Here is an 18398-nt window from a genome sequence, read left to right as displayed (position 1 = left end):
AGGTTGTGTGAAAGGAAATTAGACGACCAAACTAGGATCCTCAGGAGAGTATCGGAGAAGGCAATGGCGACCCACTCCAGTACTCTTGCCTGGAAAATGCCCTGGACGGAGGAGCCTGGTAGGCTGCAGGCCATGGGGTCGCGCAGAGTCTGACACGACTGAAGTGACTTAGCAGCAGCAGCAGCAGCGGCAGGACAGTATGCTATTGGGAATACAGCAACACACACAGATCCAGATCGATGGAATAAAGTTGAGGGTCCAGAAACAAACCCCAGCATCCATCGTCAACTCATCTCTGACACAGAAGGGGAGATTATCCAAATGGGAACAAGAAAGCCTCTTCAATCAATGTCCATGGGAAACCCAGACAGCTACATCTGAAGAACGCTATTGGTTTGGATCTCAGACCACCTCAATATTGGGGAAAAACCTCACCCTAAAGACTGATGTCATGAGATAGCTAGAAAGAAGCGTAGGTCAAAGGCTCCTTAACATCAGAGTCTCCTTGCCATTTGCTGGGCGGAGGTAGAAATGGGTCTCTTCAATTAAGGGAAAGAGGTACACGAAGTACACCAATGGGTTTCCATCCAATGGAACCTCTTCACAACAGAGAAGCTAAGCATTCACAAATGCAAAAGATAGGAAACGGAACACGAGAGACTCCTTCCAAGTGGTGTATCTGAGAAGGGGTTCATATGGAAAGAGACGAAGAATGCACAGCACTCAGATTCCAAGAAACACCACCACCACCACCCTTGACCCTTCCCCTATGACCAACTCCGACCTGAAGCCTTTCTCTCCCTCTAACCTATCCCTAAAACATAACCCTCATCTAATCATATACATGTGGAATTCCTAGCATCCATCCATTCACACACGAGAGAGAAAGAGGAAGACACAGAGGGAATTGAGAAAGGAAAAGAGAGGGACACAGCCAGAGAGAGACACGGAACCAAAGAGAGGAAAGGAGTCGATGGTCCAGACTTTTCCTCAATCTGTCTCGAAGGTAGAAGCAATGACAGCGCCCATCCACCCCAGAAGGGGGAAAAGGACGGAAGGTTTGCAGAGGAAAAGACAAGAACGCAGGGAGCCATTAGAAGCTCAGCCACCCGCAGAAGCCGAGCTGGGACACTTGAACAGAATCTCAATGGAAACAGGACCAGAAAGTTGGCTACTCTTTTCTACAAGAGAGGGAGACCTTCGAGTCTTCCTTTCTGTCCTCCAGCTTGGATGCGGGGTCTCAAAACAGTCAGGAGGGGGAGTGCCTTTTCCTGGGTACCACGGCACATCCAGGCCTCGTTCTGCCCCATTCTGTGCTATGTCAGCCCTGGATGGAATCTTTCTTTCTGAAGTCTCAGCGCACGAGCTCCACGTGATATCGGCCCCAGGTGGAAAGGCATGGAGCTGCTCGTAGGCCGACAGACCTAGGAAGCAGATGGGAGAATGACCCCCACTCTGCAGATGGAGAGACTGGGGAAACCCTGAGGGGCATATGCTTGTCCAGGGCCACACCACTTATGAGAAGAAGGAGCCTGGTCTGAGAGCAGCAGGGCCCTCGGAGCTCAGGCCCTGGCTGCACCCAGGCCTCCCCAGGGCTGTGGGCTGGGCTGTGTGGGCGTCTCTGTGCCTGCACATGGCCTAAGGGGGGTGGTCGAGCAGTCAGAAACCCAGAGATTCCCTTGGGAAGTTTTGGGGAAGGGACCTCAGCACGAACCCCAGGCGATGATGTCACCTGCCGGCAACAGAACCCAACAGAACCCGCAACCCGGGTATCCAGGCCTCCAGAGCGGAGAGGAGCCCCCAGCCAGATCACTTGCTGCCAGGATGTTCTGCTGTTTGCCCATGCCCAGAGGCCGGGGCCTCAGGAGAGCTCACAGGCAGTGTGCGTGGGCACCCTGTCGACGTTGGCTCAGGACACCCCCGAGAGGCCTCTGGCCGTTTGCCCGGAGAAACAGAAAGGTAACACGGGGAGCCCCAGGCCGGGCCAGGCCACCTCGCCCATGCCACCCGGAAACACCGGGTCCTTTGCCTGTGTGTGTGGATGCGGGTTTCTCGGGGTGTGTCTCCCTCAAGGAAGCCCAGGCGGATGTGGGGTCAGAAGCCTGCGGACAAGTTGTGTCCACACCCCAGGGGAGAGCAGGCTGGGCCCGATGGGGAGTGTGCGGGCAGCGGCGGCCGCCCAGGCTGACCTCACACCCACAGGTGGGTCTCTTTCCTCCCGGGTGGGGATCTGAGCAGACACACGTCTCTGACCCTTCTGGGAAGAGAAGTTCGAGCAGGCAGAAGCAGCGGTTCCACTGGCCAGGCCCAGCTTGGAAAACTCCCAGCATGGCTGGCTGATGGTCACTGTCGTTGCAGAGCTTCCCACGTGATGAGGCCGAGGACGGGGACACCCCATCCACCTCCCGGAGGGAGGGGTCGGAGCACCACCCCCCCGCCCGTGAGGCCCAGTGCAGGCTCCAGGTGAGCGTGCCCACGGAGGCATCAGCCCCACCGGGGGAGAAGAGGAGGCGGGGAAGGCCTGCTGCAGAGACACCGCCTAGGATACACCCGCCGGCCCAGTCTGAGGCTGCCACGGAGCTCAGCACACCCGGCTCCGACCCAGAGTCCCGAGAACCCCGGCCTCTGAGGCAGCAGGAGGACCTGGAGCCCAGCACGCCAGAGCACAGAGGTGAGGACGCTGGGGCTGCTGCACGGGAGTGTGTGGGGACGGGGTGCTGAGCTACACAGGGACGAGTCCCCGAAAGCTGCTGCTGGGCCTACAGCAAGCACTGGCCTCACACCCCCCGCCCCCCGTCTTGCACACTTCAGTCCCAAAAGACATCCGACGCTGGGTATTCTTTGGGAATCTCTTGGAAGCTTTCTGTCCCGGGATACGCACATGCCAAGGCTGGCCTGTGGGCAAACTTTGCTTCTCCCCCAGCTCTAGCACTGACCTCCAACTGGAACCAGGCTCCACTTCCCAGACCTGTCCCTACAGAGGTGGTGGCTCCAGGTGCAGGACCCAGGGATCCACCGAGGGCAGATGGAGAACCGAGACTTGCCCTCGCAGAGACACCAGGCCAGCTGGGTACTGGCCAGCACACCGGGCAGATCGGATCTCCGTGCCTGCAGGACCCCCAGCCCCAGGCACTGATGTCCCACCCCCTCAGCCAGAACCTCCACCTCCACGTGCACCTGTACCTGCTCGGGCTCTGGCAGGACAACCCGAGGCAGAGGAGGAGTCACCGCCTCGGCAGGGAGAGCCTGCCCTGGCTCCCGCGCAACACCCAGACGCCCACGATGACTCACCCACCCCTGCAGGGAGAACGAGCCCCCGCTCTGGACAGACACCCAGAGCCCTTGCCGGAAACACCACGTCCAGGGGAGCGGTCGGCTCTGCAGCCTCCATCCCTGTCTGCTCACCGTGGACGCCGGCAACTCGGTCTGCCCCCAGGGGACATGGAGTTCCTTTCCCCTGAACTGCTTTGCATTTGGTTTGTTTCCACCTTTCTGGTGATGTTTTCTTTTTTGTATGGTTTCCTGTATTTTTGTTGGTTAAGTTGGGATTCGTAAACTTTCTCATCATTGTTGCAATTTGGGAACACTGTTGTGTAACTCTGGTGATACTGTGTTACCATCACCACTTGGTAGTTTCAGACCCGTTTGATCTTTATGCCCCACCCCCCAACAAAGCCTGGATTCAAGGCAAGCACGCCCTGTTCATCCCTTCCCCCGATCCTGAACACAATTTCATCTTTTCTTTGTGCATTCCTTCCTATATTCTTGGTGTCCCCAATCAATGACTCTCCGTGAAATGACTGAAGCAGTGTTTTTCGGACTCTCCACCTACTGTAAGACTCCATTGGAGAGTTCTCATTTTTATGTCATTTGAACTAGCCTTTGATATCTGAAAGGACGGTGTACGTCCTTTCAAGATACCATGTGCCAAACGAAGCCCTTTTGGCCACTGCCATCATTATCTCCAGGCAGGCATTGCTGTTTCAAGGGTGACATCTCAGCCAGAAGGCAGAGGCTGAGCTCGTCTTGTTGCACCAGCTCCCAAAAGAAGCCAAGAAAGGGAGCTGGAACAACAAACCACCCCAACGCCCAGGAAAGCGTTCTTCATGACAGAAGGCTAGAAAATGACCCAACATCCTTGTGGCCCAGAACCCCTCTAGAAAATCACTGTTCCATAAAAAAGAGAAACACATGGGAAGTTCCAAGGAGAGGCAATGCCCATGGCCAGTGTACTTTAGAGACGGCCTGAGCGCTCCGGGGAAGACACGCACCGACGGAACCCCTTGGGAAACAGCAGGGATTCTCCTCACCGTCGTAAGGGTTTCCTCTGGGGACAACCTGCCCTGGGCACCACATGAGGGAGCAGACCGGCTTCTCTTCCTCTGCCCCCACACCATTCACTCATGAAGGCAGCTCAGGTGTTCTCATGCCCTGCCTGCCTGCCTGCCTGGCTCATCCGTGAGCTGTGACCACCTACAGGGCAGGACTCCACCTTCTCCTCTCTGTGTACCGTGCATCTGCACACAGTGGGCTTTCAGAACCTTAGACTTGAGCCATTCCCACTCAAGCCAGAACCCTCCCCAGGAAGGAAAACAGCTGTGGAGTCATTTTGGCCCCAGCACTGGTTCCGAAACCCTGGCGGCTCCTACAGCCTCTACGGCGTGAAGAGGGAGGTCCCTTTTGACAGAGCTTTCCGGCTCTCAGATCTAAGCTGTTGTTTCACTGTCAGCTGTGTCTCTTCCGTTGCAGCCAGGTGGGCCACGCTGCTCCAAAGGAGCTCACAAGCTGAGTTTCAAGGGAGGACAGGGATGGCTACAACGTGCTGCAAACTGAGTGAGGGTCCCCACAATCCTCAGCAAAGGTCTGTGGTGTGCAAGTGGGGAGTAGAGGGCCCCCAAGTTCCAAAGGAAGGGAGGTACTCGGGAGCTAAAGCCCTTGGCTGCTGTGGTAGCAGCTGCAGATGGCAGCTCGTCCACAGTGCACTTCGAATGAGGTCATATGAGCGGGACTCTGGAAATGGCTCCGAAATCGAGAGAAAGGGGTCAGGGTATGTGGGAAGCCGGCGGGGGTGGGGGGTGGATGAAGGAAGGTGTCCCTCCTCTCTCCAGTGCAATTTGGTTTGGTGAGTCTCAAAGCTACCAGATGGCACTTCCCAAGTCAGGCCCCCACAGGAATCAGGGTGGGCTGCGTGCCTCGGCCCCTGCCACAGGGACAAGCCACACCAGTGGCCTCCCTGAGCTCCAATGGCCGGATCTGGGGGTTCTGTCTGGGTGCACACCTCCTTGCTGTGGCCAAGTTCCCCCCTTCTCTGAGCACCAGCTTCATCCTCTCGAATGAGGACATCGAATGCTACCTTGGCACGTTACTCTCTTCATCCTGTGAAGACTCATTAGGCTTATCCTACAATTACTAGCTGGCCCGAAGAGATATCTCCTGAATCCAGATTAAGCTGGAGTCTCCCAGGCTCATCTGGCATGTCTTCCCTGAAGTCTGCCAAAACCCACACCCTTGCATTTCCAGGGACTCCCCTTAGCCAGCTGGGCAGAAAACCCAGCATGCTTCAAACAAGCTGACAGACAAGCGGGAGAGGACTCACGGGCAGAAGGTTTCCCTCAGGTCTCGGGTGGAGCTCTGGGACCACAGCAGCAACGGGCCATCCCAGCCCCTGGGCTCAGCAGCGCCCTCATTCTCAGGCCGGCGGCTCTGCCCTGAGGGGAGCGGGAAGGTCACCAACTGCCGCAGGCGGACCTCACGCCCCTCCCACTGCTGGAGCCTGACCTCCCCCGGCCCCACCCCTTCCCCTACCCCAGCAGGACGACAGCTCGTCTTCCCCTGGCTTCCAACGTCAGGCCCGGCCCTGGGCCCCGATTGGGCACTGCCCCAGCCCGGAGCTAATCACAGTGGCCAGGGAGGTGGAACGCACCGATTGGCCAGGGCCAGGTCATGTGACCATACTCCCCAGGAAACTCAAATATTACCAAGGTTCCCTAAGAAACCAATGAACAAAATTATCCAGTAAAGGCAAACCGTACTTTTTAATGAGGCCAATGTCACAGAAAAAAAAAAAAAAAAAGCTTCACCATGAACTGCTCAAGGAAGCTAGTAAATAAACTTTCAGAAAAGTTTAGTAGTTTTTTTTTTTTTTTTTTAATAGGGTGACGGAGAGCTATACCTTTCCCGTCTATGTGAATTTAGGTTTAAACTAGATTTCCCTTGGCTGTTATATAAGACAAAAAACCCCACATCACCCCCTTTCACTCACCCCCACCCCCCAAAAGTGTTTTAATGTATTGAATTTTTCTGTCCTCAGTTGTGTCTGATTCACGGCAACCCACGAACTCTACACAGCCAGGCTCTTCCGTCCATGGAATTCAGGGCAATTTTTTCTGTCCCAGTCAATGCCCACCCTGGGTGATCCAAAGGCAAGGGCTCAGAGGCCCCTGAGAGACTAACTCCTTTCAGCTGAGCACAGAGCTGGCTCCTCACTGGGATGCCTGTGGCCTGGGGCTCCCAGAGGGGAGAGCAGCACTCGCCCCACCGTGTGGTCACTGCTGGAAGTGCAGGCTGCTCCTCACTCCCCCTTGACAGTGTCCCTGACGGCAGAACAGTGTGAATCGAATCAAGGTGGTAATGCAAACTCCAATGCAACCAAACTCCCCACAAGGTCTCCAAAACCACTCAGGAACAGGTAATTGGAAACTGCAGGGGATGACATGAATGGAGATGGAGACTTGACACCTTACACCGAGTTCACTTCCACTTATCCCTAGACAAACTTTCCGTGAAAACTTGTCACCAATCTAGAAGAACAATGAGCAGAAACCGGACACGTGCTTTGAGTCTTCACACACAAAACTAAAAGGCAGTCCACAAAAAAACCCAGAGAATACAGTGGACTTGGCAAAATCAAAGATATCTACTGTGGGAAAGACCTCATGACAAAAGCAAAAGACAGGTCATACATCGCCAGACGAATGAGTGGAAACACAAAGCTTATCAAGGATGCGTCTCCAAACAGACAAAGAACACCAACACAACAAGCCTGTGAAAACTAGGGAAAGGTCTGAAGGGACACCAGACTGAGGAAGACACACACAGAGGATCCCGGATGATGTCCAGCACTGAGGGCCTGAAGAAACAACAGTCTAGTTGCACCCCCTCAGGCCTGTGTGACCGTGGATGAGGCCTCTGTTTCCCGGTGGCTCTGAGAGATGGACAGGGAGGAAGGGGAAGAGAAGTCACTTGCATTTCTAATACTCACAGCAAAGTCTTCCAATGAGAAGGGAATTATCACCCCCACTGACAATGCCATGCACTGAAGTGATATCCACGAGTCCATCTAACCCAGAAGGGAAGGATGCACCTGTTCTCACAAAACGGCGAGAGATGGAAGAAGGAAGATCAAGCCCACACCAATCACTGGAGAGAGAAGCTGTGCTCAGGGCTTGAAAAATTCCTATTGGTAAAATGATGTCACAGCCCCACAAGGCAATCCACAGCTTCGATGCTATTCCTCCCAAAATGCCAATGCATTTTCGCACCGAACAAAGAATTGCAAAAGGGGTTACGGAAACAGAAAAGAGCCTAAATTGTCAATACAATCCGACGAAAAGGCCCCGATACGGACATCCAAGGTTGTGTGAAAGGAAATTAGACGACCAAACTAGGATCCTCAGGAGAGTATCGGAGAAGGCAATGGCGACCCACTCCAGTACTCTTGCCTGGAAAATGCCCTGGACGGAGGAGCCTGGTAGGCTGCAGGCCATGGGGTCGCGCAGAGTCTGACACGACTGAAGTGACTTAGCAGCAGCAGCAGCAGCGGCAGGACAGTATGCTATTGGGAATACAACAACACACACAGATCCAGATCGATGGAATAAAGTTGAGGGTCCAGAAACAAACCCCAGCATCCATCGTCAACTCATCTCTGACACAGAAGGGGAGATTATCCAAATGGGAACAAGAAAGCCTCTTCAATCAATGTCCATGGGAAACCCAGACAGCTACATCTGAAGAACGCTATTGGTTTGGATCTCAGACCACCTCAATATTGGGGAAAAACCTCACCCTAAAGACTGATGTCATGAGATAGCTAGAAAGAAGCGTAGGTCAAAGGCTCCTTAACATCAGAGTCTCCTTGCCATTTGCTGGGCGGAGGTAGAAATGGGTCTCTTCAATTAAGGGAAAGAGGTACACGAAGTACACCAATGGGTTTCCATCCAATGGAACCTCTTCACAACAGAGAAGCTAAGCATTCACAAATGCAAAAGATAGGAAACGGAACACGAGAGACTCCTTCCAAGTGGTGTATCTGAGAAGGGGTTCATATGGAAAGAGACGAAGAATGCACAGCACTCAGATTCCAAGAAACACCACCACCACCCTTGACCCTTCCCCTATGACCAACTCCGACCTGAAGCCTTTCTCTCCCTCTAACCTATCCCTAAAACATAACCCTCATCTAATCATATACATGTGGAATTCCTAGCATCCATCCATTCACACACGAGAGAGAAAGAGGAAGACACAGAGGGAATTGAGAAAGGAAAAGAGAGGGACACAGCCAGAGAGAGACACGGAACCAAAGAGAGGAAAGGAGTCGATGGTCCAGACTTTTCCTCAATCTGTCTCGAAGGTAGAAGCAATGACAGCGCCCATCCACCCCAGAAGGGGGAAAAGGACGGAAGGTTTGCAGAGGAAAAGACAAGAACGCAGGGAGCCATTAGAAGCTCAGCCACCCGCAGAAGCCGAGCTGGGACACTTGAACAGAATCTCAATGGAAACAGGACCAGAAAGTTGGCTACTCTTTTCTACAAGAGAGGGAGACCTTCGAGTCTTCCTTTCTGTCCTCCAGCTTGGATGCGGGGTCTCAAAACAGTCAGGAGGGGGAGTGCCTTTTCCTGGGTACCACGGCACATCCAGGCCTCGTTCTGCCCCATTCTGTGCTATGTCAGCCCTGGATGGAATCTTTCTTTCTGAAGTCTCAGCGCACGAGCTCCACGTGATATCGGCCCCAGGTGGAAAGGCATGGAGCTGCTCGTAGGCCGACAGACCTAGGAAGCAGATGGGAGAATGACCCCCACTCTGCAGATGGAGAGACTGGGGAAACCCTGAGGGGCATATGCTTGTCCAGGGCCACACCACTTATGAGAAGAAGGAGCCTGGTCTGAGAGCAGCAGGGCCCTCGGAGCTCAGGCCCTGGCTGCACCCAGGCCTCCCCAGGGCTGTGGGCTGGGCTGTGTGGGCGTCTCTGTGCCTGCACATGGCCTAAGGGGGGTGGTCGAGCAGTCAGAAACCCAGAGATTCCCTTGGGAAGTTTTGGGGAAGGGACCTCAGCACGAACCCCAGGCGATGATGTCACCTGCCGGCAACAGAACCCAACAGAACCCGCAACCCGGGTATCCAGGCCTCCAGAGCGGAGAGGAGCCCCCAGCCAGATCACTTGCTGCCAGGATGTTCTGCTGTTTGCCCATGCCCAGAGGCCGGGGCCTCAGGAGAGCTCACAGGCAGTGTGCGTGGGCACCCTGTCGACGTTGGCTCAGGACACCCCCGAGAGGCCTCTGGCCGTTTGCCCGGAGAAACAGAAAGGTAACACGGGGAGCCCCAGGCCGGGCCAGGCCACCTCGCCCATGCCACCCGGAAACACCGGGTCCTTTGCCTGTGTGTGTGGATGCGGGTTTCTCGGGGTGTGTCTCCCTCAAGGAAGCCCAGGCGGATGTGGGGTCAGAAGCCTGCGGACAAGTTGTGTCCACACCCCAGGGGAGAGCAGGCTGGGCCCGATGGGGAGTGTGCGGGCAGCGGCGGCCGCCCAGGCTGACCTCACACCCACAGGTGGGTCTCTTTCCTCCCGGGTGGGGATCTGAGCAGACACACGTCTCTGACCCTTCTGGGAAGAGAAGTTCGAGCAGGCAGAAGCAGCGGTTCCACTGGCCAGGCCCAGCTTGGAAAACTCCCAGCATGGCTGGCTGACGGTCACTGTCGTTGCAGAGCTTCCCACGTGATGAGGCCGAGGACGGGGACACCCCATCCACCTCCCGGAGGGAGGGGTCGGAGCACCACCCCCCCGCCCGTGAGGCCCAGTGCAGGCTCCAGGTGAGCGTGCCCACGGAGGCATCAGCCCCACCGGGGGAGAAGAGGAGGCGGGGAAGGCCTGCTGCAGAGACACCGCCTAGGATACACCCGCCGGCCCAGTCTGAGGCTGCCACGGAGCTCAGCACACCCGGCTCCGACCCAGAGTCCCGAGAACCCCGGCCTCTGAGGCAGCAGGAGGACCTGGAGCCCAGCACGCCAGAGCACAGAGGTGAGGACGCTGGGGCTGCTGCACGGGAGTGTGTGGGGACGGGGTGCTGAGCTACACAGGGACGAGTCCCCGAAAGCTGCTGCTGGGCCTGCAGCAAGCACTGGCCTCACACCCCCCGCCCCCCGTCTTGCACACTTCAGTCCCAAAAGACATCCGACGCTGGGTATTCTTTGGGAATCTCTTGGAAGCTTTCTGTCCCGGGATACGCACATGCCAAGGCTGGCCTGTGGGCAAACTTTGCTTCTCCCCCAGCTCTAGCACTGACCTCCAACTGGAACCAGGCTCCACTTCCCAGACCTGTCCCTACAGAGGTGGTGGCTCCAGGTGCAGGACCCAGGGATCCACCGAGGGCAGATGGAGAACCGAGACTTGCCCTCGCAGAGACACCAGGCCAGCTGGGTACTGGCCAGCACACCGGGCAGATCGGATCTCCGTGCCTGCAGGACCCCCAGCCCCAGGCACTGATGTCCCACCCCCTCAGCCAGAACCTCCACCTCCACGTGCACCTGTACCTGCTCGGGCTCTGGCAGGAGAACCCGAGGCAGAGGAGGAGTCACCGCCTCGGCAGGGAGAGCCTGCCCTGGCTCCCGCGCAACACCCAGACGCCCACGATGACTCACCCACCCCTGCAGGGAGAACGAGCCCCCGCTCTGGACAGACACCCAGAGCCCTTGCCGGAAACACCACGTCCAGGGGAGCGGTCGGCTCTGCAGCCTCCATCCCTGTCTGCTCACCGTGGACGCCGGCAACTCGGTCTGCCCCCAGGGGACATGGAGTTCCTTTCCCCTGAACTGCTTTGCATTTGGTTTGTTTCCACCTTTCTGGTGATGTTTTCTTTTTTGTATGGTTTCCTGTATTTTTGTTGGTTAAGTTGGGATTCGTAAACTTTCTCATCATTGTTGCAATTTGGGAACACTGTTGTGTAACTCTGGTGATACTGTGTTACCATCACCACTTGGTAGTTTCAGACCCGTTTGATCTTTATGCCCCACCCCCCAACAAAGCCTGGATTCAAGGCAAGCACGCCCTGTTCATCCCTTCCCCCGATCCTGAACACAATTTCATCTTTTCTTTGTGCATTCCTTCCTATATTCTTGGTGTCCCCAATCAATGACTCTCCGTGAAATGACTGAAGCAGTGTTTTTCGGACTCTCCACCTACTGTAAGACTCCATTGGAGAGTTCTCATTTTTATGTCATTTGAACTAGCCTTTGATATCTGAAAGGACGGTGTACGTCCTTTCAAGATACCATGTGCCAAACGAAGCCCTTTTGGCCACTGCCATCATTATCTCCAGGCAGGCATTGCTGTTTCAAGGGTGACATCTCAGCCAGAAGGCAGAGGCTGAGCTCGTCTTGTTGCACCAGCTCCCAAAAGAAGCCAAGAAAGGGAGCTGGAACAACAAACCACCCCAACGCCCAGGAAAGCGTTCTTCATGACAGAAGGCTAGAAAATGACCCAACATCCTTGTGGCCCAGAACCCCTCTAGAAAATCACTGTTCCATAAAAAAGAGAAACACATGGGAAGTTCCAAGGAGAGGCAATGCCCATGGCCAGTGTACTTTAGAGACGGCCTGAGCGCTCCGGGGAAGACACGCACCGACGGAACCCCTTGGGAAACAGCAGGGATTCTCCTCACCGTCGTAAGGGTTTCCTCTGGGGACAACCTGCCCTGGGCACCACATGAGGGAGCAGACCGGCTTCTCTTCCTCTGCCCCCACACCATTCACTCATGAAGGCAGCTCAGGTGTTCTCATGCCCTGCCTGCCTGCCTGCCTGGCTCATCCGTGAGCTGTGACTACCTCCAGGGCAGGACTCCACCTTCTCCTCTCTGTGTACCGTGCATCTGCACACAGTGGGCTTTCAGAACCTTAGACTTGAGCCATTCCCACTCAAGCCAGAACCCTCCCCAGGAAGGAAAACAGCTGTGGAGTCATTTTGGCCCCAGCACTGGTTCCGAAACCCTGGCGGCTCCTACAGCCTCTACGGCGTGAAGAGGGAGGTCCCTTTTGACAGAGCTTTCCGGCTCTCAGATCTAAGCTGTTGTTTCACTGTCAGCTGTGTCTCTTCCGTTGCAGCCAGGTGGGCCACGCTGCTCCAAAGGAGCTCACAAGCTGAGTTTCAAGGGAGGACAGGGATGGCTACAACGTGCTGCAAACTGAGTGAGGGTCCCCACAATCCTCAGCAAAGGTCTGTGGTGTGCAAGTGGGGAGTAGAGGGCCCCCAAGTTCCAAAGGAAGGGAGGTACTCGGGAGCTAAAGCCCTTGGCTGCTGTGGTAGCAGCTGCAGATGGCAGCTCGTCCACAGTGCACTTCGAATGAGGTCATATGAGCGGGACTCTGGAAATGGCTCCGAAATCGAGAGAAAGGGGTCAGGGTATGTGGGAAGCCGGCGGGGGTGGGGGGTGGATGAAGGAAGGTGTCCCTCCTCTCTCCAGTGCAATTTGGTTTGGTGAGTCTCAAAGCTACCAGATGGCACTTCCCAAGTCAGGCCCCCACAGGAATCAGGGTGGGCTGCGTGCCTCGGCCCCTGCCACAGGGACAAGCCACACCAGTGGCCTCCCTGAGCTCCAATGGCCGGATCTGGGGGTTCTGTCTGGATGCACACCTCCTTGCTGTGGCCAAGTTCCCCCCTTCTCTGAGCACCAGCTTCATCCTCTCGAATGAGGACATCGAATGCTACCTTGGCACGTTACTCTCTTCATCCTGTGAAGACTCATTAGGCTTATCCTACAATTACTAGCTGGCCCGAAGAGATATCTCCTGAATCCAGATTAAGCTGGAGTCTCCCAGGCTCATCTGGCATGTCTTCCCTGAAGTCTGCCAAAACCCACACCCTTGCATTTCCAGGGACTCCCCTTAGCCAGCTGGGCAGAAAACCCAGCATGCTTCAAACAAGCTGACAGACAAGCGGGAGAGGACTCACGGGCAGAAGGTTTCCCTCAGGTCTCGGGTGGAGCTCTGGGACCACAGCAGCAACGGGCCATCCCAGCCCCTGGGCTCAGCAGCGCCCTCATTCTCAGGCCCGCGGCTCTGCCCTGAGGGGAGCGGGAAGGTCACCAACTGCCGCAGGCGGACCTCACGCCCCTCCCACTGCTGGAGCCTGACCTCCCCCGGCCCCACCCCTTCCCCTACCCCAGCAGGACGACAGCTCGTCTTCCCCTGGCTTCCAACGTCAGGCCCGGCCCTGGGCCCCGATTGGGCACTGCCCCAGCCCGGAGCTAATCACAGTGGCCAGGGAGGTGGAACGCACCGATTGGCCAGGGCCAGGTCATGTGACCATACTCCCCAGGAAACTCAAATATTACCAAGGTTCCCTAAGAAACCAATGAACAAAATTATCCAGTAAAGGCAAACCGTACTTTTTAATGAGGCCAATGTCACAGAAAAAAAAAAAAAAAAAGCTTCACCATGAACTGCTCAAGGAAGCTAGTAAATAAACTTTCAGAAAAGTTTAGTAGTTTTTTTTTTTTTTTTTTAATAGGGTGACGGAGAGCTATACCTTTCCCGTCTATGTGAATTTAGGTTTAAACTAGATTTCCCTTGGCTGTTATATAAGACAAAAAACCCCACATCACCCCCTTTCACTCACCCCCACCCCCCAAAAGTGTTTTAATGTATTGAATTTTTCTGTCCTCAGTTGTGTCTGATTCACGGCAACCCACGAACTCTACACAGCCAGGCTCTTCCGTCCATGGAATTCAGGGCAATTTTTTCTGTCCCAGTCAATGCCCACCCTGGGTGATCCAAAGGCAAGGGCTCAGAGGCCCCTGAGAGACTAACTCCTTTCAGCTGAGCACAGAGCTGGCTCCTCACTGGGATGCCTGTGGCCTGGGGCTCCCAGAGGGGAGAGCAGCACTCGCCCCACCGTGTGGTCACTGCTGGAAGTGCAGGCTGCTCCTCACTCCCCCTTGACAGTGTCCCTGACGGCAGAACAGTGTGAATCGAATCAAGGTGGTAATGCAAACTCCAATGCAACCAAACTTCCCACAAGGTCTCCAAAACCACTCAGGAACAGGGAATTGGAAACTGCAGGGGATGACATGAATGGAGATGGAGACTTGACACCTTACACCGAGTTCACTTCCACTTATCCCTAGACAAACTTTCCGTGAAAACTTGTCACCAATCTAGAAGAACAATGAGCAGAAACCGGACACGTGCTTTGAGTCTTCACACACAAAACTAAAAGGCAGTCCACAAAAAAACCCAGAGAATACAGTGGACTTGGCAAAATCAAAGATATCTACTGTGGGAAAGACCTCATGACAAAAGCAAAAGACAGGTCATACATCGCCAGACGAATGAGTGGAAACACAAAGCTTATCAAGGATGCGTCTCCAAACAGACAAAGAACACCAACACAACAAGCCTGTGAAAACTAGGGAAAGGTCTGAAGGGACACCAGACTGAGGAAGACACACACAGAGGATCCCGGATGATGTCCAGCACTGAGGGCCTGAAGAAACAACAGTCTAGTTGCACCCCCTCAGGCCTGTGTGACCGTGGATGAGGCCTCTGTTTCCCGGTGGCTCTGAGAGATGGACAGGGAGGAAGGGGAAGAGAAGTCACTTGCATTTCTAATACTCACAGCAAAGTCTTCCAATGAGAAGGGAATTATCACGCCCACTGACAATGCCATGCACTGAAGTGATATCCACGAGTCCATCTAACCCAGAAGGGAAGGATGCACCTGTTCTCACAAAACGGCGAGAGATGGAAGAAGGAAGATCAAGCCCACACCAATCACTGGAGAGAGAAGCTGTGCTCAGGGCTTGAAAAATTCCTATTGGTAAAATGATGTCACAGCCCCACAAGGCAATCCACAGCTTCGATGCTATTCCTCCCAAAATGCCAAAGCATTTTCGCACCGAACAAAGAATTGCAAAAGGGGTTACGGAAACAGAAAAGAGCCTAAATTGTCAATACAATCCGACGAAAAGGCCCCGATACGGACATCCAAGGTTGTGTGAAAGGAAATTAGACGACCAAACTAGGATCCTCAGGAGAGTATCGGAGAAGGCAATGGCGACCCACTCCAGTACTCTTGCCTGGAAAATGCCCTGGACGGAGGAGCCTGGTAGGCTGCAGGCCATGGGGTCGCGCAGAGTCTGACACGACTGAAGTGACTTAGCAGCAGCAGCAGCAGCGGCAGGACAGTATGCTATTGGGAATACAGCAACACACACAGATCCAGATCGATGGAATAAAGTTGAGGGTCCAGAAACAAACCCCAGCATCCATCGTCAACTCATCTCTGACACAGAAGGGGAGATTATCCAAATGGGAACAAGAAAGCCTCTTCAATCAATGTCCATGGGAAACCCAGACAGCTACATCTGAAGAACGCTATTGGTTTGGATCTCAGACCACCTCAATATTGGGGAAAAACCTCACCCTAAAGACTGATGTCATGAGATAGCTAGAAAGAAGCGTAGGTCAAAGGCTCCTTAACATCAGAGTCTCCTTGCCATTTGCTGGGCGGAGGTAGAAATGGGTCTCTTCAATTAAGGGAAAGAGGTACACGAAGTACACCAATGGGTTTCCATCCAATGGAACCTCTTCACAACAGAGAAGCTAAGCATTCACAAATGCAAAAGATAGGAAACGGAACACGAGAGACTCCTTCCAAGTGGTGTATCTGAGAAGGGGTTCATATGGAAAGAGACGAAGAATGCACAGCACTCAGATTCCAAGAAACACCACCACCACCCTTGACCCTTCCCCTATGACCAACTCCGACCTGAAGCCTTTCTCTCCCTCTAACCTATCCCTAAAACATAACCCTCATCTAATCATATACATGTGGAATTCCTAGCATCCATCCATTCACACACGAGAGAGAAAGAGGAAGACACAGAGGGAATTGAGAAAGGAAAAGAGAGGGACACAGCCAGAGAGAGACACGGAACCAAAGAGAGGAAAGGAGTCGATGGTCCAGACTTTTCCTCAATCTGTCTCGAAGGTAGAAGCAATGACAGCGCCCATCCACCCCAGAAGGGGGAAAAGGACGGAAGGTTTGCAGAGGAAAAGACAAGAACGCAGGGAGCCATTAGAAGCTCAGCCACCCGCAGAAGCCGAGCTGGGACACTTGAACAGAATCTCAATGGAAACAGGACCAGAAAGTTGGCTACTCTTTTCTACAAGAGAGGGAGACCTTCGAGTCTTCCTTTCTGTCCTCCAGCTTGGATGCGGGGTCTCAAAACAGTCAGGAGGGGGAGTGCCTTTTCCTGGGTACCACGGCACATCCAGGCCTCGTTCTGCCCCATTCTGTGCTATGTCAGCCCTGGATGGAATCTTTCTTTCTGAAGTCTCAGCGCACGAGCTCCACGTGATATCGGCCCCAGGTGGAAAGGCATGGAGCTGCTCGTAGGCCGACAGACCTAGGAAGCAGATGGGAGAATGACCCCCACTCTGCAGATGGAGAGACTGGGGAAACCCTGAGGGGCATATGCTTGTCCAGGGCCACACCACTTATGAGAAGAAGGAGCCTGGTCTGAGAGCAGCAGGGCCCTCGGAGCTCAGGCCCTGGCTGCACCCAGGCCTCCCCAGGGCTGTGGGCTGGGCTGTGTGGGCGTCTCTGTGCCTGCACATGGCCTAAGGGGGGTGGTCGAGCAGTCAGAAACCCAGAGATTCCCTTGGGAAGTTTTGGGGAAGGGACCTCAGCACGAACCCCAGGCGATGATGTCACCTGCCGGCAACAGAACCCAACAGAACCCGCAACCCGGGTATCCAGGCCTCCAGAGCGGAGAGGAGCCCCCAGCCAGATCACTTGCTGCCAGGATGTTCTGCTGTTTGCCCATGCCCAGAGGCCGGGGCCTCAGGAGAGCTCACAGGCAGTGTGCGTGGGCACCCTGTCGACGTTGGCTCAGGACACCCCCGAGAGGCCTCTGGCCGTTTGCCCGGAGAAACAGAAAGGTAACACGGGGAGCCCCAGGCCGGGCCAGGCCACCTCGCCCATGCCACCCGGAAACACCGGGTCCTTTGCCTGTGTGTGTGGATGCGGGTTTCTCGGGGTGTGTCTCCCTCAAGGAAGCCCAGGCGGATGTGGGGTCAGAAGCCTGCGGACAAGTTGTGTCCACACCCCAGGGGAGAGCAGGCTGGGCCCGATGGGGAGTGTGCGGGCAGCGGCGGCCGCCCAGGCTGACCTCACACCCACAGGTGGGTCTCTTTCCTCCCGGGTGGGGATCTGAGCAGACACACGTCTCTGACCCTTCTGGGAAGAGAAGTTCGAGCAGGCAGAAGCAGCGGTTCCACTGGCCAGGCCCAGCTTGGAAAACTCCCAGCATGGCTGGCTGACGGTCACTGTCGTTGCAGAGCTTCCCACGTGATGAGGCCGAGGACGGGGACACCCCATCCACCTCCCGGAGGGAGGGGTCGGAGCACCACCCCCCCGCCCGTGAGGCCCAGTGCAGGCTCCAGGTGAGCGTGCCCACGGAGGCATCAGCCCCACCGGGGGAGAAGAGGAGGCGGGGAAGGCCTGCTGCAGAGACACCGCCTAGGATACACCCGCCGGCCCAGTCTGAGGCTGCCACGGAGCTCAGCACACCCGGCTCCGACCCAGAGTCCCGAGAACCCCGGCCTCTGAGGCAGCAGGAGGACCTGGAGCCCAGCACGCCAGAGCACAGAGGTGAGGACGCTGGGGCTGCTGCACGGGAGTGTGTGGGGACGGGGTGCTGAGCTACACAGGGACGAGTCCCCGAAAGCTGCTGCTGGGCCTACAGCAAGCACTGGCCTCACACCCCCCGCCCCCCGTCTTGCACACTTCAGTCCCAAAAGACATCCGACGCTGGGTATTCTTTGGGAATCTCTTGGAAGCTTTCTGTCCCGGGATACGCACATGCCAAGGCTGGCCTGTGGGCAAACTTTGCTTCTCCCCCAGCTCTAGCACTGACCTCCAACTGGAACCAGGCTCCACTTCCCAGACCTGTCCCTACAGAGGTGGTGGCTCCAGGTGCAGGACCCAGGGATCCACCGAGGGCAGATGGAGAACCGAGACTTGCCCTCGCAGAGACACCAGGCCAGCTGGGTACTGGCCAGCACACCGGGCAGATCGGATCTCCGTGCCTGCAGGACCCCCAGCCCCAGGCACTGATGTC

General features: G+C 55.5%; 1 protein-coding gene and 1 long non-coding RNA gene across 2 annotated transcripts in view; one reads left to right on the top strand and one right to left on the bottom strand.

The window, feature by feature from the left end:
* The window catches only part of LOC145533878 (uncharacterized), a 67886-nt gene extending 62588 nt beyond the window's left edge, over positions 1–5298 (top strand). Inside the window, exon 3 of the mRNA XM_081561222.1 lies at positions 2924–5298. Coding sequence (XP_081417348.1) covers positions 2924–3555 — 632 coding nt within the window. The 3' untranslated portion in view covers positions 3556–5298. The remainder of the gene's footprint in view (positions 1–2923) is intronic.
* Positions 1–13338, bottom strand: part of LOC145534148 (uncharacterized) — a 770273-nt gene extending 756935 nt beyond the window's left edge. The window contains exon 1 of the long non-coding RNA XR_014074274.1: positions 13226–13338. This is a non-coding gene — a long non-coding RNA (uncharacterized LOC145534148). The remainder of the gene's footprint in view (positions 1–13225) is intronic.
* Between the last annotated feature and the right edge of the window lie 5060 nt (positions 13339–18398).

Source organism: Giraffa tippelskirchi, chromosome 14 (genome assembly GCF_054371585.1).
Source record: "Giraffa tippelskirchi isolate mGirTip1 chromosome 14, T2T-mGirTip1v1.2.pri, whole genome shotgun sequence".
NCBI lineage: Eukaryota > Metazoa > Chordata > Mammalia > Artiodactyla > Giraffidae > Giraffa > Giraffa tippelskirchi.
The sequence above is the reverse complement of the archived record's forward strand: the minus strand, read 5'-3'. Positions and strand labels throughout refer to the sequence as shown.